The 25,104-nt window shown below is 52.0% G+C and overlaps 11 protein-coding genes across 11 annotated transcripts; 7 read left to right on the top strand and 4 right to left on the bottom strand.

Moving 5' to 3' along the window:
* Positions 1 to 556: 556 nt before the first annotated feature.
* BDZ99DRAFT_552647 (uncharacterized protein) lies at positions 557 to 1,875 on the top strand (the record flags this gene model as incomplete). The annotated part of the gene is made up of 1 exon (XM_033727070.1): positions 557 to 1,875. The coding sequence occupies one exon, from the start codon at positions 557 to 559 to the stop codon at positions 1,637 to 1,639; it is 1,083 nt and encodes a 360-aa protein (XP_033568608.1). The 3' UTR covers positions 1,640 to 1,875.
* Positions 1,876 to 3,561: 1,686 nt separating this feature from the next.
* BDZ99DRAFT_483439 (uncharacterized protein) lies at positions 3,562 to 5,088 on the top strand (the record flags this gene model as incomplete). Its single annotated transcript, XM_033722572.1, has 1 exon — positions 3,562 to 5,088. One exon carries the CDS (start codon positions 3,562 to 3,564, stop codon positions 5,086 to 5,088), a length of 1,527 nt encoding a protein of 508 aa, XP_033568609.1.
* Positions 5,089 to 6,198: 1,110 nt separating this feature from the next.
* On the top strand, positions 6,199 to 6,930 carry BDZ99DRAFT_483440 (uncharacterized protein; the record flags this gene model as incomplete). Its single annotated transcript, XM_033722573.1, has 2 exons — positions 6,199 to 6,277; positions 6,335 to 6,930. 2 exons carry the CDS (start codon positions 6,199 to 6,201, stop codon positions 6,928 to 6,930), a joined length of 675 nt encoding a protein of 224 aa, XP_033568610.1.
* Positions 6,931 to 7,653: 723 nt separating this feature from the next.
* On the top strand, positions 7,654 to 7,907 carry BDZ99DRAFT_528120 (uncharacterized protein; the record flags this gene model as incomplete). The annotated part of the gene is made up of 2 exons (XM_033726343.1): positions 7,654 to 7,752; positions 7,809 to 7,907. 2 exons carry the CDS (start codon positions 7,654 to 7,656, stop codon positions 7,905 to 7,907), a joined length of 198 nt encoding a protein of 65 aa, XP_033568611.1.
* A 1,459-nt stretch (positions 7,908 to 9,366) lies between these two features.
* BDZ99DRAFT_528121 (uncharacterized protein) lies at positions 9,367 to 10,472 on the top strand (the record flags this gene model as incomplete). Its single annotated transcript, XM_033726344.1, has 4 exons — positions 9,367 to 9,599; positions 9,828 to 9,983; positions 10,040 to 10,126; positions 10,229 to 10,472. 4 exons carry the CDS (start codon positions 9,367 to 9,369, stop codon positions 10,470 to 10,472), a joined length of 720 nt encoding a protein of 239 aa, XP_033568612.1.
* A 282-nt stretch (positions 10,473 to 10,754) lies between these two features.
* Positions 10,755 to 11,748, bottom strand: BDZ99DRAFT_455727 (heme peroxidase; the record flags this gene model as incomplete). The annotated part of the gene is made up of 3 exons (XM_033718450.1): positions 10,755 to 10,963; positions 11,030 to 11,435; positions 11,520 to 11,748. 3 exons carry the CDS (start codon positions 11,746 to 11,748, stop codon positions 10,831 to 10,833), a joined length of 768 nt encoding a protein of 255 aa, XP_033568613.1. The 3' UTR covers positions 10,755 to 10,830.
* A 1,592-nt stretch (positions 11,749 to 13,340) lies between these two features.
* Positions 13,341 to 14,638, top strand: BDZ99DRAFT_504362 (NAD(P)-binding protein). The gene is made up of 2 exons (XM_033724038.1): positions 13,341 to 13,465; positions 13,521 to 14,638. Exons 1-2 carry the CDS (start codon positions 13,401 to 13,403, stop codon positions 14,563 to 14,565), a joined length of 1,110 nt encoding a protein of 369 aa, XP_033568614.1. The 5' UTR covers positions 13,341 to 13,400; the 3' UTR covers positions 14,566 to 14,638.
* Positions 14,639 to 15,036: 398 nt separating this feature from the next.
* BDZ99DRAFT_483444 (uncharacterized protein) lies at positions 15,037 to 18,064 on the bottom strand (the record flags this gene model as incomplete). Its single annotated transcript, XM_033722574.1, has 4 exons — positions 15,037 to 15,456; positions 15,532 to 16,020; positions 16,075 to 17,964; positions 18,062 to 18,064. 4 exons carry the CDS (start codon positions 18,062 to 18,064, stop codon positions 15,037 to 15,039), a joined length of 2,802 nt encoding a protein of 933 aa, XP_033568615.1.
* Positions 18,065 to 18,639: 575 nt separating this feature from the next.
* BDZ99DRAFT_577344 (putative D-lactate protein) lies at positions 18,640 to 20,267 on the bottom strand (the record flags this gene model as incomplete). Its single annotated transcript, XM_033728685.1, has 2 exons — positions 18,640 to 19,682; positions 19,791 to 20,267. 2 exons carry the CDS (start codon positions 20,265 to 20,267, stop codon positions 18,729 to 18,731), a joined length of 1,431 nt encoding a protein of 476 aa, XP_033568616.1. The 3' UTR covers positions 18,640 to 18,728.
* A 384-nt stretch (positions 20,268 to 20,651) lies between these two features.
* On the bottom strand, positions 20,652 to 22,557 carry BDZ99DRAFT_469401 (amino acid transporter-like protein). The gene has a single exon (XM_033721487.1). It carries the CDS (start codon positions 22,460 to 22,462, stop codon positions 20,726 to 20,728), a length of 1,737 nt encoding a protein of 578 aa, XP_033568617.1. The 5' UTR covers positions 22,463 to 22,557; the 3' UTR covers positions 20,652 to 20,725.
* Positions 22,558 to 23,393: 836 nt separating this feature from the next.
* On the top strand, positions 23,394 to 24,733 carry BDZ99DRAFT_469402 (NAD(P)-binding protein). The gene is made up of 4 exons (XM_033721488.1): positions 23,394 to 23,600; positions 23,713 to 23,982; positions 24,096 to 24,270; positions 24,341 to 24,733. Exons 1-4 carry the CDS (start codon positions 23,439 to 23,441, stop codon positions 24,637 to 24,639), a joined length of 906 nt encoding a protein of 301 aa, XP_033568618.1. The 5' UTR covers positions 23,394 to 23,438; the 3' UTR covers positions 24,640 to 24,733.
* The last annotated feature ends 371 nt before the right edge of the window (positions 24,734 to 25,104 follow it).

Here is a 25,104-nt window from a genome sequence, read left to right on the forward strand (position 1 = left end):
TCCTCTATATAGTCCGCCTTTACAGCATCTACAATACAACAGAGTTCACATCAATTTCAACCTAAGTGGTGTAGACTAGACTTAGAGATTTCTTTCAGGGTTAGCAAAGACTTTTGTGGGATTAGAGGTTTGATGGTAGGGTGTGTAGTGATTAAAGAAGCAGCTGTTGGTAGAACTATCCTGTCTTTATCGCATCGGTCCCCTCTATATACTTCAAATCGTGTTGGAAACCTGAGTCTCCTTCCTCCTCCATCTGTAGGCCTTATTGCCGTGTGCTCCGCGAGAGAGAGTAAATTCAATCAGTCTCAATTCTTATTTCTGTCTATCAATCATCCTTGGCCTCCAGTCTGGGCGTTTCATCACCTGTGACAGAATGACAGCGGAAGAACAGCCATTCCGCGTCCCGGCTCCCACAAAAGCCAGCTCGCCTCAAAATAAAAACTCTCCAGCTCCATCACACGAACAGCAGCTTCAACATCAACACTCGGGGCTTCAGAACTTTCTACACCTCCATCAACATCGAGGCCATTCTACTCAACTCACAAAAGTCGTCAACATGTCCAACAACTACGGCTCCCCCAACACCCCCGGCCAGCGAGGCCAGCAAAATCAGCCCAGCCAGCAATCACCTCGACTTGTTCGTGGTGATCCGAAATCCACCCAGAGCCCGGGCTTCGCAGCCACTGGACAGGCTGTTCCTAGCGGACTCGCAGGGTTCACTGGGCCCCCTGGATTTGAAATGCCGCCCTTATCAATCACCTCGCCGCCTCAACTCCACCCTGCCCTAGGCCACGGAGGTCAACCGCATCATGGAGCCTCGCCACCTGCCGGATCGTCTTCAGGTCTGAGACTTGGAAGCATGGAACAGGCGCGTCAGCGTCTGAACCACATGATATGGCGCCCACCATTCGCCGATCGGACTGTACCTGATTGGAGAAACAACGCGCTTCTCTGCTCCATGGTGGCGGGTCTCAAGAACGCCATGGCAAATACTACAAACTGCGTCGACCATGACACGGAACATTTCCGTCATTGGCAACAGACTTCGATCCGCTATGCGGAGGTGGATGTGGAGGCCATCGCATGGTTAGTCATGGAACAACTTCAGATGCTGCACGACGAGAAAGTCGGATCCCGTTCGTGGCACTACCGCTCACACAACTTCTGGGAGGAAGAAGGAGAAGGTCAGGATGACATATTGCAGCGGGACCGCCAGCTCAATTATGAAAATCGCTACAAGGTAGTCCTCACCTTGTTGGCCCAGAGCAAGACCGTGTGCGACCTAGTCATGCTAAAGTCGTTTGTTGAACTGCTAGTCACCGCGCCCTACCGAATGGCGCGGGCGTACGGCTGTACAATTGTGGTCGACACTGCAATTTCAACTCAACCGCGAGCCCCGCTGCAGCCGTCGACTTCCACATCATCTCCACCTCACGCACCGCCATCGGGACGTGCTCGTGGCGGATCCGGCGGCCGTGCCGGTTCTGGTGGCCGCAATACTCTGAGTTCCCTCCAGTCTCCTCCAGGATATCGCGGTGGACGTCGTGGCGGCTTCGATGGGGTTCAAGAAGGCCAAAAGGACGCGGATGACGACGTCTTCGTCCAGGCCAGATCCCCCCACGATCCTTACAACCAGTAGTAGCCTCTCTTCGACCCCTCTCTATTTCCTATCAAAAGCGACATCGCCCCCATCTCATTGAGCATGAAATTCCCCTTTCCCCTACTTCAACAAGTCCCTTCTTCCCCTAGTTCCCCTCTTCCCCGGCACACCTGTTTCTTTTATTTTGGCTCCCTTTGATCCAACATTGTTACGGCTCCGGTGGCATGACACATGGTCGGGAGGATTGGTGTTTAGCCTCCTAATGCTTTCTTTCAGCAGCAGCACAATGGTTTTACTCTCTTGAGCGTTAGTGGCGGACAGGATACACAAAACTACAAAAATACAAAAACATTGCTTTTAAACATAGGCCATGTCTCAATTGAACGCCAATTTTGGTTCCTGTGATTTATTTCGTGATGCTCTTGTCCTAATCTATGACCACACATCGACTATCTCTTATCTACACATGACCATCACGTGACCATTCCCCGCCTTTGTTACATCACGATATAGAACCTCGACCGGTCTTTGAGCGTGTTTTAGGTGTTGGAAAAGGGGCGTCGCTGCAACTTTTACCCTTATGTGTATCGATGAGTGGATCGAACGGGGTCTAAGGTTACATCGGGGTATCTCAAGTTCCAGTCCACCTTCCACGACACCGAGAAGGCGTACTCTCCCTTTCCCCCATGCCCCATGCCCCTTGTCCCCTCCCCACGTTCTGCGCCTGCCTCTCATTCGCCTCCTACACTTTCCCCGCGTGCGTCTCCTCCGTCGTCACCAATGTGCACTCCCCTACCCTTAGTAGTCACGGCTTGTGTCCCATGAGACCTCTGCACAGCCCTTTGTACTCCCCCACTACTTCCCCCATCACCACCTTCCTTTCTTCAAAACGTCCTTAATCCGAGCCCTGACTGTGAGGTCCTTGATCTCCCAATACAACCTCGAACCTTCCTGTTGAAGCCGCAGTAGCGCCATTATGACCAGTCTGAGTTTAATGTCGATACTCTTCAGCTTCCACTTCTCGCAGCCGCGGCGTTGGAGATGTTGGAAAAATCATTAAGTGCGTGTGTAGTTGTCGGTGCAGTTGGCCGTGGAGAGCAACGCGTTGTCGAGGCCTTGGATGAGATGGCGGACTGTGGTTTTTTTGGTTATGTCTGGGACGATCAGGTCATTTTGAGGAGACTTTTAGGGCGGTATAGAGAGTAAGTTGAGAGCTTGCTGGAGGTTGTGGAGCTCCAGGTCCGGGGAGACGGTTGGTGGTGCTGATACCGGCGGAGGATGATAGGGGAGGGAGGCCGGGGCGTTGCAGGCACCCGGAAGCGGAGGAATTGAGTAGGCTGGGGAGGACAAGGACCACATGTCGAGGAGGACATATTATCCGATCAATTTCTGTTGTTCGGCCTATTAAGTAATGTTTGAATGAGCTCCAATGTAAGTTTTGTTGTGCGGCTGAGTGACGCGTCAGGATGCTAGAGCATTGATTTAAGGGAAAAGGCGTACAGAACATTCACGCTTTGGAGTTCAACTAATCCAGATTCTAACTGGCACCCGTCGGGGGATTAGCAACGAGGCCCTAGCTTATGGTGTTGAAGTGTTCGGCATATCTACCGTTAGCGGCAGTTTAGACACCAGAAGAGCCCAATTCAGTGGATAAGAATCAACAAACAGTGCGTATCATTGTTTCTGTCGATGATATACTAGCCTGGGTCAACTTCGACGTGATAGCGGTGCTTTGGTCGCTGCCTGGCACTGTTGCCGGGCCGCTGGCTGCCGTTCAATGCAGGACTCGGACCGGGGCGAAACACCGCTAGCGAGCTTCCGGCCCACAAAGCCTTTCTAAGTCGTGCTTGCTTCCTCGCACTCATTTTCTGGTATCATACCGTCAACTCTTGGTGCTTTCTTTGCCTACACGGCAGCATTCAACTTGAGCTCCACCCATCTGTCTCAGGTCCAAGTCCACTATGTCCGGACGCGGAAAACCTTCCAACAATGACATGAGCCCGGAAGACGCAGCCGAGCTTCGTGCATGGCTCCAGCAGCAAGTTGCCATGGACAACGCCAATGATGCTGCCGCATCTGCAGCCACTGCGTCTTCTGCACAGGCCGCTGTCATGAACGACCCGCGGACTACGGTGCCAAATCAGTTCTCCACCAACACGCCTCGTGTTGGAACCCGCACTCAGGGCTTTGGCCAGGCCAGACTTGCCTCAAGGAGCTCCAGTAGTAGCCAGACAAACCCATATCAAGCTCTTGGAACGACTAAGGATACGGCTATCGAGGTCGACGAAGACGACGAGGTTCATGTTGAGAGAGCCATGCCACTCCCAGGCCGGCGCAGAAATGCTACTGCATACACCCTGCCGCCCTCAACAGCGCAGCCAACAGCAGCCCCTGCCGCCCTTTCCCCACCCTCCACACTTTCACAGCCACCCTCGAACCCCGGGTCAGCTCGAGGTTCGCCTCCTCAACCTCTACACCTACCGCTAGCACATAGCACCATAGCCCCGACTGGCTGGACACCCCCTATACCCCCTCTAGCTCACGTCAATCGATCTGTGCCGCCGATCATCTTTTCATCGGGCTTAGTCATTGCACAAACAACACTGCCGCCCCCTCCGCCACGTCCGCGACGTGCAGCGCCCTCTAGAGGTCGTGCCTCGTTCTCAGGAGCGCGTCGATCCCCTGGAGCTACCGCACGAGCCCTACCACCAACATCCACTCTCCCTGCAGCTACTACGCCCAGCCCCAGCTCCGTTAGTCCACTTTCGGCAGCTCCTGTGCATGATAGTAGCGGCTCTCTGGGTCTTCATGGACATCGGCATACCGCCAGCGCCCCCAACGTGGCCCAGAGCCATGTCGAAGAGGGACAGATGGCCACCTTTCCAACTGCTGGAGCCTTGGAAGAACGGCAAGTGCCCGAACGAACCACCAGTGATCCGGGCGAGCATCCCGACTTCTCCCAAGAGGTTCAGAACAACCATCTTGCCCTTGCCAAGGTAGCTCATGGAGTCGAAGAACATGACAGCACTGAAGTTGAGGCCACCGACGTCCCGAGTACCATGCCAGATCTCGCCGATGATGTCCCAGAAGAGCACCCATTCCTCGCAGATCCAGACAACGACGGATCGCCCCCGCCACCAGATGCAATAGACTTTACGCCGTGGCAGGCGTTTTGGGATGCTCCCGCTACAATTCCCCCAATTCAGTCTCCTACGGCTGAGGCTTCCACAGCTCCCACACCCCCAGCCCCTGCCCGCCCGGTTCCAGCTGCCACACCTGCTGGTACAGGGTGGGACAATGATCCATTGAGCGACGAGAATATCGCCGCTACATTGGCACGTTGGCCACGTACCCCACCAGGTGGATGGGACGAAGAGGACCAGGAGGACCAGGAGGACGATGAGGACCAGGAGGACGATGAGGAAGACGAAGATGAGAACGAAGACGAGGTTGAGCGTCAGGCTGAACGTGGCGAGGATGTTGGATAGGAGCAGTGAGGGGAGTGAAGTTGGCGAGGTGTAGAAAATGCTGGGGGTATTCTGGAGGTCGTGGAACTGAGAAAAGGGAATTAATATTGGGGTAATACAGCCCCAGATAATCAATAAAATTTGGAGAGATCTAGACCTCGGTCTGGTCTCTGTATGGACTCATGACGAGCTCTAATTCATATTTATGAGTCATTCCGTTTTCATTGCTCCTGCCACCGTCAACGCGTCCCCAATTGGCCGCAGGAACAACATGCTGGTTGTGACGCTCACGATAGCGTGTATTGCACCACTATATTGGCGCGACTGAAACCCACTCTTATCCGCATGCGTTACTGAAGTGATTTTCCACACTCTCGCCGCCGTTAACGCTGCCCCAAGGTGTTGCATAAATAGTAGGCAAGAAGTAATGACAAGGAGGCTTCATATTGAGTCCGACTTATCTGCTCGACTTAGGCAAGGCTACAGCGACATCAGGGAGCCTCAACCACGCGATAATGAATGAGAAAAACATTAACTATTTGTTACCCCACAGATTTCATCTCCTCCTCCTGAATCCTTCTACACTATGAAAATGCCCGCTCGAAGTCCTTGCTATCAGCATTAAAGGCCACCCACTGAGATATCTTCCCCTACGATGCCACTGGCAAAGGTCCCCTGCATCACCCTGAAAGATCGCCGTCGGTTCTAATCTTCAGGACCGTGCAAATCAGACCAGCGTTCTTAAAATGCTAAGAGTGAGCCTGAAACCGTCAATGACGCATCAAAGCGTTGGAAAAGCATCGATATTGCGTGCTTCTGTGTCTCTACCTTTAAAGTGTGTGAGTGGAGTTAGTGAATTGTCTGTGATTCGAGAAGGCTGCCTACCTCTACATCACAAAGCCTTGTGTCATGTAGTTTCACGACAGCTTTGATATCAAGCGAAGGTTCCATTCACCTTCTTTCCAACTCAACTTGTAGCGTATCTTGTTTATAAAAAGCGACCTACTTACCACGTCCTGACAACCTTCGCATCATCAACCAACAACACACCACCACCGCCACAACCTTCCGATATTGCTCGTTCACCACAAATTCCACAAAATTCCATCCACTCGCAGCCAGTCAGACAACATGGCGCTTCTTTTCCCCCCTTGGTCGCGTTATTCATTGGCGTTTCTGGAAGTAGAGCCCAGCACATGGTCGCCGGAAGGTAACATTTCCCCTTTTATATGGGATACTTTTATCGAGATCGCTAACTTTATGACAGAGCGCAATACGTATGAACGCCTCCTTGCGTGCGCACCGGACGACTATCTCTTCCCTCTCCGTGAAAAGGGTTTCCAGCCTACAAACGACGTGAATACATTCGGAGGAGGGGAGACCTTGGCAATCCAGGCACAAGGACCTATGCAATTCGACCAGTCTGCCTTAAATAACCGCAATCCACTCGCAAATCACCCGTCTATCGACAGGGTTTTCATCAACCCCGAGTTGAGCCCCGAGGCCTTGGACTTGCAGTCCATTGACTGGACCACCAGACCTGGAGTCTTCTTCCCCGGCACAGATGGCATGCAGTCGTCTGGCACTCAGCCTTATTTCAATCTTCCGCAGCTCTATAGAGGTGTGCCTCCAGCTCCAACAACCATGCACACCGAAGCCCAACATACCTCCACTCCTAACGGCCCTCGCGCTTCCCCGGTTCCCTATGCGTACATGAGGGTCCCGGAGCTGCGAAAAGAGCTCAAGAAACGAGAGATCCACTGCACCACGAAGATGGTCAAAGCTCACTTGATCGAACAACTGGTCAAAGCAGACCTGATGGAGGAACAGGCCAAAGAAGGTGCCATTGCCTATAGGCGTTGAGCAGTATGAAGAGAGTGACATTCGGTCGCTTCTAGGGCTTTATGGTTGCTTTTGGCGTTTTTGGTTTGATGGAGAACATCTCCGCTAGCTCAGCACGTAGTCTCTGGTTAGCTTTGGTCATTCCTTGGTAGGGGACGTCTGGCCCTAGATTCCCTTACACTCTCAGCAGTACAAAGACATTTTTGATGTCGATCTATTTGAAGTCCCAAGACTTAAGCTTGCGTACTCATTGCAACTGTTTGGGGTACCCCGTGATGCATTTGAAACTCTGAATACGATAGAATGGTTAGCGTAACAGAGATTAGACTACCTTGACCAAGCTAATACCTGCCAGCTGGGGCACTCCTTACAGTGCTGTAGGTCGAGCAATAGTGAATTCAGAGTAGTGATATATCCGTGTGTCCAGACTTATGTATTGTTCAGTCATAAAATGATGTCCCATTCGCGCATGACTTTGTTTACAATGTAGGGCGAAACACTCAACACCAATTAACGAAAGGGTTTCGTTATTGGGTGTGAATGCTGGGAGGCTATGGCAGCCTGGCGAAGAGATTCACTGTGTATGTCGACGTGCCCGCACAAAGATCAGGTTTCGTCAAGCATAAAGCCACGCCTTCGTGCAAAAACTGCAGCATCTTGGATCAACAACCTCCATTGCCCCCACCACCTCCACGCAACCACCCAGTAGATTCAATCAATCAACTGCCAACGTGTGCACCAACCATGAAACCCCACCAGAACATCCTTTCGGCCCAACCGCCAGTCCACTCGGCCCCGTTCGAGGTCCCACCAAGCGAGGGATACAAGCGTCCGCCACATAGCGTTCACGACGTAGTCTACGCGGTAACATCGAGAATCCGAACTCCTACACACTAAAGGCAGGCGATGACGACCTTCCCAGTGACGAGGAGGATGCTTCGTCTGCGGGGAGTGTCCAGGATGATGATGAGGAGGAGAGCGATGAGTACGAAGATTAGACGGAGCGTAGCCCCCACGGATCTTAGCTGAGTACAGGTTAAGTAGCTCGTTGACCAAGTATTCCCTGCTGTTGCGTCGGAATGGTAATAAAAGATGTTGATAGCTCTCCTTCCTTAAAATTGTACACCCGAGAATGATGAATTGATCCTACTACCCACACACTTTACATTGCACGCTGCACGCTTGTCACGTGACCATTATGATAACCTAAGACGCGTTCTCGACACTTTGATTCCATCCAATTAATCTTTTCGCAAGGCCACAGCTCAGATATCTGTCCGTCACATTCCACTATACGTAGCATTTCATGATAATTTATTGACGCATTCCCGACCCTTTGATCTCATCCATAAGTGATCTCTCAGGGCCACAGCTCAGATATCTGTCCGTCGCGTTTCACGATTCGCAGCATTTTTCTTCTTAGTGGAACACCGGCGAAAGCGAAGATACTCGAGATGATAGTGGCTAGCACAAACACTCGACTGACGATTTGATAGCAGAAGCTGTGCACTCTGGTACCACGTTCAACGGCCAGTCCTACCTTGAGCTATTAAGTATTCTTGCCTAAAGTGAGAAGAAGCGTATGGTCAATATTCAGATGACCCGCAAGATCTGCGGTGTTTTTGATGTCGCCGACATGATTTCTGGAGAACATATCTCGAAATCGGAATGCATGCCGTCGATCCTCACGGATCGATTCAAAGGCCATTCTGCCGAGTGTTCCACTCGCAGCTCAGATAACACCTGTATCTTCTGATCTGCATTTCACTGTTTTATTCCTTTTCAATTATCTCGTTCACACGCGTGGTCATGGTTTAGTTTTGGCACGTGAGCAGTGCACCCACGAAAAAAGTAATGCCGCAGCAAGAATAGTTATGTGAAGAAGTCCGAACCTAGGTGGACACTGAATAGTTACCTGCGAAAAGAAACAAGTTCGGAAAAAGGGAAGCCGAAATATTTTCTCACACCACTCTAGAGGATCAACGTCGTCCAAAAAGCTCGATTGTTTAAGTAGGAAAGCACTTGATGTTAGGAATTGGGGGATGCTCTCGTACACCGGAAAGCTAGAAAAAGCTATCAAATACCGAAGTGGGCTAGGTGGACGCCTTTCCGAACACAAAACTCGATGAACGTAGCAATAATCAAATCCATCGTTACTTTCGTGGTCAATCTCTTGTTACTTCATCTCACAATCATACCATGTTGGTGGAAGCCAATTATTGAGGCATGCGGGCTCTACTAACTTAGGATTTAACTGAAGTAACTCGGGTGTGAACGATCTGAAGTATAAGAAAGCCAGCATTGCGCTACATAATTTCGTTCACCAAAAATCTACAGCCTGCAATCTTTCTTGCCTCCTCAATATATCATCTCTTTTGCATCCCGACGTATCCCGCCATCACCAAGGTCGTCATCTGATACCTTTCTTCAAGCTCAACTCTTCCCAACGTTCTAGAAATGGCTCAAGTCATTCTTCGAGTCATATCAGTCACACTTGGCATCCTTTCTTTCACCTCAAAAGAGATAGACAAGCACGACAACAAAGCTTCAGTCGTCAAGATTGGGGTGGCACTGGACGTCAAGGGCAATGGCACTTCTGGGGCTGGAGGAGATACCCTTACTGTTCAACTCTTCAACGAAGGCGGAGAGCGTATCGGTGTAGCTCCCGGGAAGGGCAAAATAGAATCCGGGTCATCCGTGACAATCAAGGTCAAGCAATCGAAGGTTTAACAAGCCACCTACGGCCTCTTCACAGCTGGGACGGATGCTGTTTGCATCGCGTATCTTTCTATCGTTTGGCCGGACATGCAGACCTATGGCTGGACAGGAGACTGGGCAAGTCGATGTAACTATGAGTGGTGACTGAACATCACAGACCCTAGATCTCTTACTCGAAGTACTGAATTCCCTGTAACAAGGTACTACAATAATTACGCGATTGGGGGCACCTACGTCAATTGTATGTGGATCGACGGGGATAAGACAAATTACATACAGGCCACAGCATTCCAACTTCACTTCCCAGATTTCGTTCCTACCGATCAGGACTCTTTCCCGCTCGGCGATGCGGATGCGTAAGTCACGGGGCAATGAATCGAAGGTCAAATATCTCCACTAACATTTAGAATAGTTATTTCAAGGGGGGTTATGCCTTCAAGCCTTATTGGTGGCCCAACACCGCCCCAAGTATTGTCACGACCAAGTATGACCAGCATGCGTACTCGAAGCGCGACCAAAATATCTTGAATTCCCGTCCGGAACATACCCTTTAGCCCAGAAATCCAGTATACTCTAACTATACTCGCGTCGTGGTATCCAGCAGTCTCGCTCATGATGCGAAGGCCCTCTGCGAAAGTCCTACCTCTCAAGGTCCGGATTTCATCAACACCGCCCAAGGGATCTTCTGCCACATGGGTACCAAGAAGACATATCCACTGTGCGGTCATGGATTAATCACACATTGCTTCGATGCAAAGGCAATGGCCATGATTGGAAATGGTATCGCGGCTCAAGAGGAAAAGAGCTATGACCAAGTCATCGATTGGACCAAAGAATCTTCTTGAACTTGAACACAGTGACGGAACCACCATCCAGGGTCTTTTTTCCTCATATTCTTCCAGTGTTCTTTTCATTTGGCTTGCCATTTTTCCTAACTCGCTTTACTATTTCAAGATTTCGTCTATGTGGACTATAATCCATAGAACTTAATCGTGCGCCCTTCCAAGTATGTTACACATTAATCAAATCTTGTTTCGGCCGGAAACTCCTCGCTCAACTTTATTGGTGATTTCGTTTGCTACTAATATATATATATGACTACCCTGAACTCACGCCAGCCTTTAAACATCTCCATCGCGGTTCCGAGGCTCGATATACAACTCAAAACCCAAACCCTCAACCCCAACACCGCCTCAACATCGACTACGGAGCAGGCATACCATTCCTCTTCACACTGCCCCCAGCCGCTGGAACAACCGGTCGCGCACTCGTACAATCAATTGAATTCGGATTACTTGGCCCACCTTCCACTCCAAGCAGCTGCATCTTCCGCCACCTACCCCACGTTAGCGTTCTTCCTCACAGTGATACTACCGTATTACATTGTAAGAAATCAATTCACGCTGTCGTAAACACAATAGCCCAGCCCACCTTATCCACCGTAAACAGGTCAGACAACGGCGCCATGTTCGCATCCTGGATAATCCTCTTATCCGAGTTTAGCTGGAACTCCGCTGTATCTGTCACGACCTGTCCGTAGTATGTGACGTCCCACTGGCCAGGTGTGGCGTCGAAGCGTGCGCCTGCATGAGAGGGGTCGACGAAGAATTGCTTTGCGGTGCTGTGGGTGCCGAGGAGGGCGACGAAGTGGAGTGCCAAGAAGCCTTTGGTGGTGAACTTGATTAAAATGGCTTCTGCGGTTTGGGTGTGGCCGGGAAGGACGCCTTCGGGGGCGGCGGTGGTGGAGTCGGTGCGGCGGATGAAGGTTTGGGCGACTAGGCCGAGGAGACAGGTCATGATTGAGTGGGCTGGGGGTGTTAGTGAGATCGACTGTGGAGATTCGGAGGGAGAGTGGAGAGATAGACAATTTGGAGATAGGATCGAAGGCTTACAAGCTGCAAAGAATATCATGTCCGCGGTGCCAGCTTCGTACTTAGCAGCCAGGGCAGCAAGCTGTTGGCTAATGTCGGCGAGGCTATTGTTTTTGGTTCTTTCATATTCGTTTCCGGGGATCAAAGATCCATCGCAGCCTCCATCACCGGGAAAGCAGTCATGAAACCCTGCTCGGATTGCTGCGAGAGCGTCATCGGTGCAAGGTAGCGCGAACGTGCCGGCGAACATGATACTGAGCTACGTAGATATAATTTTCGATACCGCCGGGCAAGCGGCTTGTCACACGAAGAGAGAGGAGATGCTATGCTTCGCAGAAGTGATGATACGGCTAGGGTCCGCAGGACAGGAAAGGAAAAGGCTGCGACGGTGGAGGCGAAAGAGATGAGGTAGATAGCATACGAAGCATGCATCTTGATTGAATACCTAATGAAATAGCGCAGCTATCTGCTTTGATATCGAATAAGCCAGGAAAAAACCTTGACCTTGATGAGGAAAAAGATTGTCAAAGGTGAAAATCTTCCGCTTGATATTTCCGAATCACTTTCCCATCGCCGCCAAACAAAGCCATCGAGGAAAGAAATAGTGACGGGCGATAAGTGAGAGATGCATAATGTGTAGTGGAGTGTATGATTGGGCTCCGATTGGTCTAGAAGGTAGACCCTAAGGTCAAGCCTAGTGGCTCAACATAACAGGCGCAACCGACGTGCATATTCAGACGCCTCTCACATTCTTTGGCAGATTTAAAAGCACGACGATGGCGTGGCTTGCTTATACGACTCGAAAGTCGTATTACTAATTAGTCCAGGACTCCAGGTACCGTAAGCCGTCAATGCCATTCTATACAAAGCCAGTACAGCTATCTAACTCGAATAATTTGTATCCCTAGCGACAGACCCTGTCGGGCCACGGGAAATGTAGCCATTCAGGAACCATTTAAACCCTGTATGATCAATGGCGAGTCCGGAGGGAGACTTGAGGACCCGAAGTTGGTTTCTAGGTGCCGTAATACGGAGAGGATGGATGGCAAATCGAAAAATACAAGGAGTAAAAGAGAGGAACTCCAGATTTAAACTCGAGGGCTATGCGAAGATCGCCTCGTGCAAAGTTGCTGTACCAATAAGCCTCTGCAGATACAAGGCAGGATCCCGAGCGATCCATCCGCTCAAACTCCTGTGGTTCTCCCGGTAAGAGACTCAGGTATAGGGTATCAACATCTCTGGCCAAGCTTTGAAAGCTCTCATCTTGTTGGATTCGCACATGGAACTAGATGTCGAGAAGGGGGAGCCCTGCGAGAATTAACGTAGGTTAGCTAAATGCTCACCCAAAGCAAGTTCCATTCTTTGTCCGACATCACCTTCGATAGAGCTCGGTTGCCCAAGCATAGCCTTTAACCAAGTTCCATTTTTGACACGGCATTTGTGCGGCGTGATGTTAGTGTTGACTTTCCCTTCGAAGGCTCGGCGTTTTGAAATAAACGAGCCGACCCGGCCAATCACATCGCACCATTACGTACATACTTCTAAAACCGTCGACGTGGTTGTTGTAGTTCACGAGTACAGAACGAGAATGGTAAGAGACTCGGCGATGGAAACATTATTCTGCGAAATGTAGATGCAGCCGAGCCCGATCTGACCGCTTTCTGACCGCTTTCTGACAACTCGATTCCATTCTGACAGTTTTCTGACACCCAGGACGGACTAGGGGGAATGATCAAGCCGAGTTCTTAGTAAAGCGAATTGAGAGGGAGCGGTCAGCGCTTGTGTATAAAGAAGGAATATATATTCGAGAATCTTAAAGTTCCATATCATCAACGCGAATAAACCTGCCATCAGAACGTACCCAGCTCAAACCTTACCCCAGAAATCATCGCTCCGACCACCATGTCCAACTCCAATCCCATCCACATTGGCATCATTGGCCTTTCTAATGGAATATATATGGGCGGGTAATAAACAAATCCGCATCACCTCTAGTCCCTTCTCACCACTGACACTCCTCAGCTCATGGGCCGGCGCCGCCCACCACCCTTACCTCACCACCTCGCCCTACTACAAAATCACGGCCCTTCAGAACAGCTCCATCGAGTCCGCCAAAGCCGCGGCGTCCACCTTCGGCCTCAACGACGTCGCATGTTATGGCGACCCCGAGTCTATCGCTAAAGATCCAGACGTCGATTTAGTCGCCGTTTCCGTCAAAGTCCCAGAGCACTACAAGCTCATTGAGCCGGCCCTCTGCGCTGGGAAGGACGTATTCAGCGAATGGCCGCTAGCCGCCAATCTCGCCGACGCGGAGGCGTTGACGAAACTCGCGGCGGAGATGAAGGTGAAGACGATGGTCGGGCTGCAAGGGCGGCAGTCGCCAGCGGTGCGCAAGGCGAAGGAAATGATTGCGGCAGGGGAGCTGGGCGATATCCTCGGGAGTTCCATGTCGGGAACGTGGATGGTGCAAGGCGACATGATTCCGGATTTCTTTGAGTACGGATTGGATATCAACGCCGGGGTGAATATGTTGACTGTTTTGGTTGGCCATGCAATCGATTCGTTTTGCTATGTCTTAGGCGAGTTCGAGGCGGTGCAAGCCGCGCTCATCAACAATCGGCCGCAGATGAGGTTGGTCGACGGGGAGGGAAAGGTGATCAAGACGGTTGAGAAGACGATCCATGATCGGATATCCGTGGTGGGGAAATTGAAGAACGGGGGCGTGGGTACAGTGGTGTATCAGACCGAGAAGTCGAATACTGGTAAGCCGTTCTACTGGGAAATTAATGGCACAAAGGGAAGTTTGGTGTTGGAGTGCCAGGATGGAAGCATTCAGATGATACCGCCTACTCTGAAGTTTGCGTCTCGAGAGCCGGACGCGGAGTTGAAAAATGTCGAGCTCGAGGACGGGAGCGCAATCTCCTACAACGTGGGTAGGCAGTACGATGCGTTTGCTGGCAAGGAGAATGGCTCTTTCGCGACGTTCGAGGATGCTCTGATCAGACATCGCATGATCGATGCCATTTATAAAAGCGACAAGAACGGCACGAGAGAGTCCTACGTTTGATCAGAGATCTCGACAAGATGTCTAGCATACATGTAGCTACTTATTTCGTCAGATACGTGTAGCTTTCAATATGAATTGGCTCCTCCATTCCATCTTTTAGGCATAGTGTAAATAATAGATAGAAACCTCAGTGTTATTGCATTATAAACTGTGAATACTCCTTGTCGCCACGAGGCCACGTTCAAATTTAGTCCCAGACCGGACCGATCGTCACTTATGCACTGCCCCAGCTTCAATTTTCGTCGCTCGATGTCACTGCCAGGAGTAGCTCTATTGTCTGGTAGCTGATCAGTCAGAATGCTATTCCACTGCCCCAACCTTGACAGCATATCCTGTTCGTAATTTTCGATGTACCCCGATATCTTTCGCATTGGGAGCGGCTCTTGCTCGTTCGATAGCACTATAAGGATCAGCCTGGCTAGCAGGTGGCTGGTTAGTCAAAAGGTAGACTGATTTCCACTCTCTATGTTGTTACTCCAACCAAGCCTGTGCCCATCCAACTGACAGCGCAGCCAAAGTCATCAGCCATCCAGCGACTCCGAAAGCTCCCTGCACGTCATTATCCTTTTTGATAACCCACACGATTGCAAAGACCATGCTCCCAATAATGAAGAATGTCATGATCAGCGTCCATACGCGATCTGCGAGAAAACCCTCGACCAGGTTGATGCCCCAGCCGACGCCGAAGTCAAGGCGAGCGCGACGTTTCGGCGAGCGGAGATACGTTATCAGCTCGCCATCGTAGTCTTCGGGGTGCTTGAACAGATGTAGTAGATATTTACTGCCGACCGGCGGCACAAGATCAACGGGCTCGAAATCATAGTCGGACTTTTGGGAAGGCATATCCGGACATTTTCGTATATCTGCGAAGCGGTTTCGATGTATTTCGAACTGGAGGAAGGAGTGTTAGCTGGGCGCCAGAGAGAGGACGATGCAGTCTCAGGGAGCTATTACGAAACCACTTACCTGTACGAAGTCAATTGTGATCAGCCCCCGCAACTTCAGTACTCTAAACAATTTCCTGTTCAGGTTCCCGTAATGCTCTCTCAAAGCTAGAGCGAAATCCTTATCTGATTTGATCCGAGCAGGGTTGACGTCGAGATGAACAATCTTCGGCGTATATCTTCCTTCGTTGGCGCACGTCAGAAGCCATTGAGGGTCAGGATAGGAAGCGATTCGAACGCTGAAGGGATTGCTGCTCCGCAGCATCGTAGGGCTGTATCTTGATGGATCGCCCTGTCCCCAGGATTGGGAGCCGTCATAGGTGGATTGAGGAGTTGCCAGTGTGGATGCCGTGCTTAAAGAGCTGAAGACGCTAGACATAGTCGAGCTCGTGCTACTTCTTCCTGGAGCACTCGGAGCATGTGTTCGCGGTCGGTTAAGAAAAGCTTCTAGTAAACGTGCAGCGCCTCGACGTTTCTCGATGAAGTCGTCATACAACTGTTCTCCACAGGACTGATATCTATGTCAGGTCGAGGAATCAGTTTTCGAGGGATGATTGAAACTTACACAAGTCCATCTCACGCGGACATGATCCCGCGGGACAGGAGGCTCACTGCCGTACGTATCTTGCAGGAAACTGATCCCCTCGAACAGCTTGGAAGTCAACGCGGTAGAGGCGAGAGAAATAAAGGTCATGATTGGACTGCGAGATTGGCTTGACGGCTGTCGAAGCTCAAGATCCGGGGGAAGAGCGATCTCTCCTACGTCATCGCCTATCTCTGGTGGTTGTACATTCAATTGAATGCCAGAGCTTTCCACGACGTTGTCGTCGGAATAGTTGTCTTTCAACACTCTCTCGAGTGCCGATCGCAGCTCTTGTGCTTCGTCCACATGAGGATGGACGGGGGAGACTGTCCGTGGTGTGCGATCTTGCTCACGTCCTATCACGGAGCCCCTTTCGCTCTGTGCTGAGCGCGGAGTATGTCTATTCGATAAAGTAGCCGGCGACGCATTTGCGGAGTGATGTCGTGGGACGTCCGTGGTTTGTAATCTCAAACGTTTCTTTTCCTTTCGATTTTGAGACGGAATTTCCAAGGAGGGATGGCGAACGATGGTGCCTTTGGGACTCCTGCGAGATATCTGAATAGGGTGGTGCCATGTGCTGATGTCTGCCGGCGGCTCATCAAACGACTGGCCGCCAAAGGCATGCTGGTAATTGAATTCTTTGGGTTTTGCGTCAGTCTTAAATTGGTCAGCCTGCAGAGGTGTAGTTAATGCCCAGCTCAGGTTCCTTGGAGACCGGCGTTTAACAGACTTCTTGGCATGTGAACGATTTAGAGGACTAGAAGTGTTTTTACTGCGTTCGCTATGTTTGACTCGTTTGACCGGGCCTACAACAGATAGTCCTCTAGTTGGTGTGGGAACTACACTTGAGATGGAAGCGGAACGAGTCGGTAGTCTCGACGTTGCTGATGAAATTGGCTCTGTGTCGGTTGCGTCGTCGTCTACTTCTTCCCAAGGGCTACTGGGCCGCCTAATATCAGAGATTAATGTTTCGGCATCGCTGAAAGAGTCATCTCCAATTGATAGTCGGCTTGATGCTACGCTACGAGTTTGAGTGAGCCACCTGGGAACCGCGGAAAAAGACTGAGGCGCAATCTGAGGAATTGACTGCGGTTGAGCCCCAGTAGGCCTTCGGATGCCTATTTCGCTAGACGTTCCGATTTCAAAAACTTCTGTTTTTCTAGCAGGTATTTCTCTAGCATTGCTTTGCGAGGGCTGGTTTGCGTCGATGGGAACAGCATTGCCATCAAGCTCCACTTGGGGAGTGCTGTCAAGCTCCGGTATTCCTACGCCCTGATGAGCCAAATGCACTTCAGCCACCTCATTGCTCTCAGGATTGACGCCTTTCAAAAGCCGTACAACGAATCCTTTCCCGCTCTTCTTGATCCTAGCCTTGATGTCCGAAAGACGCTTCGGCTCTTTCGAGGAGGTCGACGCATTTCTATTCAGGGGAATATCCCAATCAGGAACCACCTTTTTCAAAAAGTCCGGCGGAATAGCATCGAGATCAGACCAGCCCTGGCGCTCTTGGGGACTCGTTGGCGGGCTCGACTTCTGGGTCCGATATAACGACGAGACGTCATAGCCCAGCCCAGGCAGGGCTTGGGGGTTCAAGTATAGTTTCCGAGGTGGAGTGTTGCCAGTATTGCCTCCTGCGGCCGTGTCCGACTCATTGTTGTCCGCATTGATGTTGACGACAAGCCGGAATTGGCCTGGGTTGCCCTTGTCTTCTTGAAGCGTGAGCGTGAACGGCACGCCGTCTTCCTTCTCGGTTGCAGAAGGCGCAGGATAAGAAGCTGGGTCTTTCTCGAGGATAGGTCTGATGGGCTGGTGCGCAATGTCTACTTGCTCGTTCGCGGTGGAGGGAGGGCTTAAGGGGGACGTAAAAGTGGCCTACAAGCGTCAATCAGCAGGACACAAGGAGCGCATCTGGAGGGAGTATGGAGGGGCGCACGGAAAGCTTCATGCGCTCGCAAGGCTCAACACTTACCATAGCGGCAGGACCGGCGCCCAAAACATTAGGCACACCTGCAGAGATGCCGATGTCGAATAGCAAAGGACCAGTACTGCAGCCTCGCGGCGTGGAGCTGCCATTGCGTCTTTATCGAGTCTCCAGGCTGCAGTGTGCCACAAGGTCAGTCTCTACTCAGCCACGCGCGGGGACGATCAGTCGAAGCTTGGGGGCGGAGCAGCTGCATGATGACAGACAGGCATTGCTTTTTGGTGATAGCGGCGGTGGTGTTCTGGCCGAGATCACGCTTCAGCAAGCATCACCAAACAGCGTCAAGAACACTTTTCCTTAGAAGAAAGCAATATTCACATCTGGGATCTGAGATCTGGGACAAAGGAACAACAATTGGATACAGTTCAGAAGTCTATCATCGAGGTGTTGGACGCATCACGTGACTAACTAAGCCCCTTTCCTGCGATATCACCATTCTGTCTCCACGTTTCTGATCTCATGGAGTTCAGTCTTAATATTACTCGCCACCCCTCTATCTAAGTTGCAGGGGAGACTTTCATATAATTCCATATCCGCAAGCACATCAGTTAAGTCTTGAGAATTGTGATTCACTCAATTCTACGCTTTTTAGTTTATCTATGTACTTAAGTAACCACCCAGCGTTCTCATCCTTTGCGATTAAGCCCACCATACATCAGCACTCCCACGTTACGACTTTATCAACGTTCAAAAGCCCCTTTGGGTCCAACGCCTTCTTGATCATCCTCAGCACATGAATTCCACTCTCTCCTACCTCTTCGACCAACAAATCTCTCAGTTCCAGTCCCACTCCGTGCTCCCCAGTAATTGTCCCCTCTAGCCTCAACGCCCTTCTTCTGACCTTGTTAAGTAATATCTCCGCTTCACCTCTATCTTTCTCAGCGCAAACAACCGCCGTGTGCACATTCCCATCCCCAATATGCCCCATCTGTCCACAAAAGAACCCAGCCCCTCTCATCTCCTCCTCCGTCTCCTCAACGAACTGCGCGAATTTACTCACCGGAACAGCCGCATCAGCCGAAAGAAACAGATCCGTCGGATCGTTCTTCATACTCAACAGATTCCGGGCCAAAGCCTTCCGCGCCGCCCACCACGCCTCGACCTGCTTCTCATCCCCTGAAACCCGGAACTCTTTACAGTCATTTTGGTAGCAAAGCTTCTTCGCTATCTCCGTTTCTTGCACCGCGATCTCGCCCTTCCCCGCAAACTTCAAAAACAACGTCGGCTTCTCCTCCCAAACCACCCCAGGCATCGCCTTATTCGTAGCCCGCATGCCATTCGCATCCACAAACTCGACCGCCTCTCCAATCCCCTCTCTCACAATCCCAAGCGCCGCCTGAACCGCCGCCCCTATACTCTCAAACACCGCAATCACCACATGCACATTCTCAGGCACCTTCGCCAGCCTCAGCACCGCCTCCGTCACCAGCCCCAGCGTGCCCTCCGACCCAATAACCAGCGACTTGAGATCATACCCAGCCACCGACTTCCTCGACCTACCCCCGGTCCTCACAACCGTCCCATCCGCCAGCACAACCGTGAGGCTCAGGACCCACGCCTTCATCGTGCCATAGCGGTACGCGTTGGTGCCGGAGCAGGACATTGCGATCTATACGCCCAATCAGCCGCCCACCTCAACCCATCAATCAGCCCACCATCTCCGCTCTCTCTCTCTCTCTCCAAAAAAAAAAAAAAAAAAACCGAGAACAAGACTCACCATTCCCCCCACCCTGGCCCCGGGCGCCGGATCCACGGGGAAAAACAATCCCTTCCCCTCCCCCTCCTTCAACAATGCATTCATCTCCACCCACCCCACCCCCGGCTGCACCCGCACATCCATATCCTCCACGCCCACCTCCAGCACGCGGTCCATGCGCGCAAAGTCCACGCACACGCCCTGCCGGCTCGCCGCGAGCGCGCCGCCCAGCGACGTGCCGCCCGCGTAGCCGGTCACCGGGATAGAGTACTTGCTGCAGATCTGCAGGATGGCGCTGACGTCGGCGGTGGAGCTGGGGTACAGGATGGCCCAGGGCGTGGCGGCGGGGGCTGCGGGGGACCAGGGGGTGTGGGAGCGGGCGCGGAGGGCGGCGGGGGCGGTGCAGAGGGAGGAGGGGGGAAGGAGGGTGGTGAAGGCGTCGAGGGCGAGGGCGTGAGAGGAGGGGATGCTGGGGGGAGGAGAGGGGGTTGTGGTCATGGCTGAGAGTGGTTTTGTTGGCAGTTAGGTGGATGAGACGGAGCTTGGGAGGGTTGGTGTTTTGGACGTTTGGGGTGGATATGTTTGGTATTGATACTTGTGGTCACAAGAGCTTGAGGTTGGTAGGTATGGCAAGCTTGGTGTGGGGTAAATATGCAGTGTGAGCTTGGAGAGTCCGAAGATCTGCGGTCCGCATAATTGATGTAAGGTCTAGTGCAGCAGCCAGCCAATAGCATGCCTTGTAGAAAAGTTGGTTGATGTTGGTTTGGCGGTGTCTAGAGTTCGCTAATGCGTTCTCAAAAAATCCAAACTGCAGTGTCTAGCAGACATCAAAGACCCAAACCTTAGCACTGGGAAAACCGGCACATCAGAAGAACGATGAATTCCCAAGAAGACACTTAGCATTTCGCACTCACTTATTGCATCTACAACTTTATCTACGGATGTATATACAAGACCTACCCCTCACTCCACCTCACGAGCGTAATAGCAGTCGTATAAACCATCGCACCCAACCCGACCACCATCAACAGCAGATCCCCACCCTTCTCTACCCTCGTCTCCGCCACGCCTTTGTAATGCAAGAACGCCGGATATATATACACCAACGGCACGCACGCAAACGACCCAATCAGCGCCACAAATTTATCCAGATCATTCGCACCAGCCCCAGCAATCACACCGCACAGCAAGACAATGACTGTCCGTAGCGCGTTCTTCTTCCACTTCGTCCAGCTATCCCGCTTCCCAGAGAGCCGACCAAAGAGCTTCCCCTCGATGATGCGCAGCGCAGGGAAGAGTTGCACAGGCGTGCCGACAAGGACGGCGAGGGCGTAGAGGAATTGGACAGCGTTGACGAGCTTGCTGGATTGCGGGAAGTTGGAGATGATTTCGGTGGAGGTGCGCTCGCCGAAAGTGCCGTAGCAAAGGAAGCCGACCGAGGTGAAGATGACGGTTATGATGGCCATGACGAGGTAGAGCAGGCGGTCGAATTTCTCGGGCTGTCGCATGGAGGACTGAATTGGGAGGATGAGGCCGATGCCTTCGAAGGTGAAGATGGCAGAACCAACGGTCAGAGTGAAGTCTCGAGGGTTGAAGAGCTCGATGGTCTTGCTGAGGCCGCCCTCTGTGGCGATGTACGAGATGTCGTACCAGTAGATGTAGGTTAGACCGATTAGAATAAATACGTCTGCTAGAAGAGCCGCCGGTCCGAGTTTTGAGATGTTTCGAATGAGAGCCAGCGGGATCAGAGTAGTCAACTGCAGTGCTATCAAAGCAGTAGTTGATAGTGGAGTGGTGTCCTTTGGCGTGACGGCGTCCAAGAAGGAGAAGAGGTTCTCGGCCACGAAGATGATACCAGCGCAGACGAAGCCGATTTGAGAGATGGCAATAGAGACCAGGACCAGCTTCCTGAATTTCTTCCCTCCAATGGCCTCGCCGATGTCTCCATATCCGCCCCCATAGCGTTTGCGACATTGAAGTAGGAGATGGAAGCAAAGACAGGACACCAACGATACTGTCACCAGGACAATCGATGAGAACAAAATGCCACCGTTCTTGAATGCTTTTGGTAAAAACATAATACCCGTTCCAATAAAGGCTTTCAACAGCGTGAAAAAAGACTTGACAATTGACGCATCTCCCTTCGCCTTGACCCTCGAGCTCTTGCGTCGCCCAAGAAGCGGACGTCTCTCATCAGGCCGATCCCCAGCTTCCTCCTCATCAGTCTCAAGCGCAGATTCATCCTCAGACTCAGCAAGGTCTTCTCCAGCAAAGCTCCCGTAAAGGTCCAGAAACTCGACAAAGTTGCTCGCCGCAAAGGTGACGCTGTTGAGCCGGCTGTGCTGCCGTTGCAGAAACTGCCGCCGGAATCCGCCTGGAGCTCGCTGCTCCTCGACCGGAGCTTGGACTGGATTCGACCCATCAGTCCGAGGCGCAAACGCAAATGTTGCAGCGCGTTGGTGCAAGCGAGCTCTCTTTGATCTGGCCTCAATCCTGTACAGGTCCCGATGGACGTCTCCGCCCTGTAGTCTCAACGAGGACTCTTGAGCAAGTTGCGTCTTGGCATCGGCCTCACTTCCAGGAGAGCCTGGCGCGCCGTCGAATTCGCCGTGGTAAGCTGGATCTAGATGTCTGGCGAGGATTTCGGCGTCTCTGGCCTCTTGCTCTGTGTCCTTGGTTGGAGTGTCCGCCATGATGGACTGTGGGGTTCGAGTGATGCTGTGGTAGAGCAATTGCTATAAGAAAGAGTCTTCGATAACTGTCCACGCTACACTACCAGGCATAATGGGGTGGCGATATTGGAGAGCGAGCTTTCACGGATCCGTGGGACGTCGAAAATCGTAATGCCAAGACATTGAAAACATGGGGTAATGTCACGTGGATAATGATGTCAAGCGCGAAATATATCTCTTCTTCTTATTCACTTCATAATATTTCGCAACAGATATTATGATACTGTTAACAGGTTCCAATGATTAGAATCACATACCTATGTTAATGGGAGCGGCTGGAGCCGACGACTGTTCTAGTCGAAGCCGTGCATCGCGTGGAGATGTAAATCTGAGATGAAATCACACATAAGGGAAACCTGTTAGGGAAAGAAAGCTAGCTAGAACAAATGCCTGTCTACGTAACCCTCCGGTATGAACATAAATGTACCTAAGTATACCTCATGTGTAGGTGGTACGCAGCCCAGCCCACTAAACCACCAACTCCACTATACCGCATCCGGTAATTTCATCGATTGGTCCAACCGCCATCACCATACCGCCACTCCTTTGTCCCAGCATCACCAACCACTCACAGCCCTCGCTAACGCCCCCATTTCTAAGCAACACTCCCCAACCCCCTCCTTTCATTGGTCTCGCATTAAAGCATGCTGCCGTTTCAAAGCATTGGAAATGTGACAATAGCGAACAATGTAGGTATTGGAAATGCGATTGTGGGTTCAGTGCGCCTTGACCCTGGAATCGGGGGCTGCGAATGATGTAAACACGGCGCTTGGATCTGGCCGGCGAAGCTTATAGCTATACGGCGGGGGTATAAGAGAGGGATGGGAGTACGGGCTGTTTGCTCGACCATCCATCACACAGATCGAGTTCAGTACCTCGAACTCCTCTCAATCTGCTATTCTCCTCCTTCAATCGCTCTCAATACACTACCGCAACAATGGCCGACCAAGTCCCCGACCCCGACACCATGACGCGCCCCTTCCAGCTGACGGCCAGCATACGCCGCGGCGTGTATCCAGCCGTCGACCCGACCAATCCATCCCTCAGCGCCGCCGGGAAGGTCGTCGTGGTTGTTGGTGCGGCCGGGGGGATTGGATATGTACGCTCCCCTCCCCAAACGCTTTTTCCCCCAAACCATCCCTCTTCCTTCCTCTCAACTATGCACTGCACAAGACCTCTACTTGTACTCGGGACTGATACAACCACAACAGGCCACCGCCAAATCCTGGTCCACCGCCGGCGCGGCCGGAATCGTCCTCGTGGGGCGCACGGCCGCGAGCCTCGAAAAGACAGCTGCGGATTTGAAGACGCCATCCCTCGTGGTCGCGGCCGATGTCTCCAACCCCGCTGGAGCCGGGACCGTGTTCGAGAAAGCAGTGGCCAAGTTCGGGAAAGTAGATGCACTGGTGTACGCAGCCGGCTACGCGGATTTCGGGGCGATAACCGGGACAGTCGAGCCTGAGGCATGGTGGGGCGAGTTTGTGAGTAACCCTTTCATATTGTCTGGGTGACGAATTGGTCAGAGCTGGACCGGGTTGCTTTGGATAGATAGAGTTGGCATCGCGGAGTCCGTGCTAACGCCCCGTCCTCGCAGACCAACAACCTCCGCGGCCGCTACAACACGATCCACCACTTCATCAAGGCCACCAACGGCTCCGGCACGATCGTGAACCTCGTCAGCTACGGCGCGATGTTCGTCGCGCCGGGCATGTCGGCGTACTCGACTGCGACGCTGGCGGCGATCAAGTTGGGGGAGTATCTGGATGTTGGTAAGTCTGCTCCCCACCACCACCTCACTTACGTTTGTGCTAGCCCGACTGACGCGCGGATTGCTTGCAGAACACCCCAACCTCCGCGTCTTCTCCATCCACCCTGGCATTGTTGCGGCTGAAGGCGGGCGCGGGGCTGTCGTGGACCACTTCACGCCGTTTGCGAAGGACAAGCCGGCGCTGACGGGCGGGCTGACGCTGTATTTGCAGACGCCCGCGGCAGAGCCTTTCAAGGGTGGGTTTATCAGTGTGAACTGGGATGTTGTAGAGATGGAGAAGCATAAGGAGGACATTGTAGAGGGCAAGTTGTTGAGACTTGGATTCATCAATGCGAAGTTGGGGCCTGGTGGGGTTGAGTGGGCGAAGTGAAGTGGTTTGAAATCGGTTGCTGTTTTGGAGCTTTGAATGAGGAGAGGGGTTGGTAGCCGCTTTTGTGTCGATGATAGGAATTGAGATGAATGCTTTGTTATTGTAAAGTGACTTCATGAAGCGAACTTCAAGCTCTGGCGGAGTTGGTTATACTACTGCATGCTAGGAGAAGAAAATGAAGGTGCTGAATTTGAAGGTTGTACAAATTTAAGATTTTAAGTGTTGACGAGTCTCTTTCGCGATGCCTAACTTGGAAGAGCTTTCCACCTACCTGGACGAAGGCCCCGAACGAGGAAGAGAGCACCTCGCACTACATATCTCTACCCTTCCTCGAGCTTACCGAGAAGTCGTAGAACGTTGCTGTATCCCTTGTCGAGCAGTGGTCCGGCGGAACTCGGCACGTCCCCTCTTCCCAGAAAATACTTTTACCACGAATCAATTCCTCGGTTCAAATAGACCAGCCCC

This window comes from Mytilinidion resinicola (genome assembly GCF_010093595.1).
Source record: "Mytilinidion resinicola strain CBS 304.34 unplaced genomic scaffold BDZ99scaffold_37, whole genome shotgun sequence".
Classification (NCBI taxonomy): domain Eukaryota; kingdom Fungi; phylum Ascomycota; class Dothideomycetes; order Mytilinidiales; family Mytilinidiaceae; genus Mytilinidion; species Mytilinidion resinicola.

Coding starts and splice junctions, on each gene's coding strand:
- BDZ99DRAFT_504362 (XM_033724038.1), top strand. CDS start 13,401: ATGTCCAACTCCAATCCCATCCACATTGGCATCATTGGCCTTTCTAAT. Junction 13,466..13,520: donor AATGGAATATATATGGGCGG/GTAATAAACAAA, acceptor GACACTCCTCAG/CTCATGGGCCGGCGCCGCCC.
- BDZ99DRAFT_469401 (XM_033721487.1), bottom strand. CDS start 22,462: ATGGCGGACACTCCAACCAAGGACACAGAGCAAGAGGCCAGAGACGCC.
- BDZ99DRAFT_469402 (XM_033721488.1), top strand. CDS start 23,439: ATGGCCGACCAAGTCCCCGACCCCGACACCATGACGCGCCCCTTCCAG. Junction 23,983..24,095: donor AGGCATGGTGGGGCGAGTTT/GTGAGTAACCCT, acceptor CCGTCCTCGCAG/ACCAACAACCTCCGCGGCCG. Junction 24,271..24,340: donor GGGGGAGTATCTGGATGTTG/GTAAGTCTGCTC, acceptor GATTGCTTGCAG/AACACCCCAACCTCCGCGTC.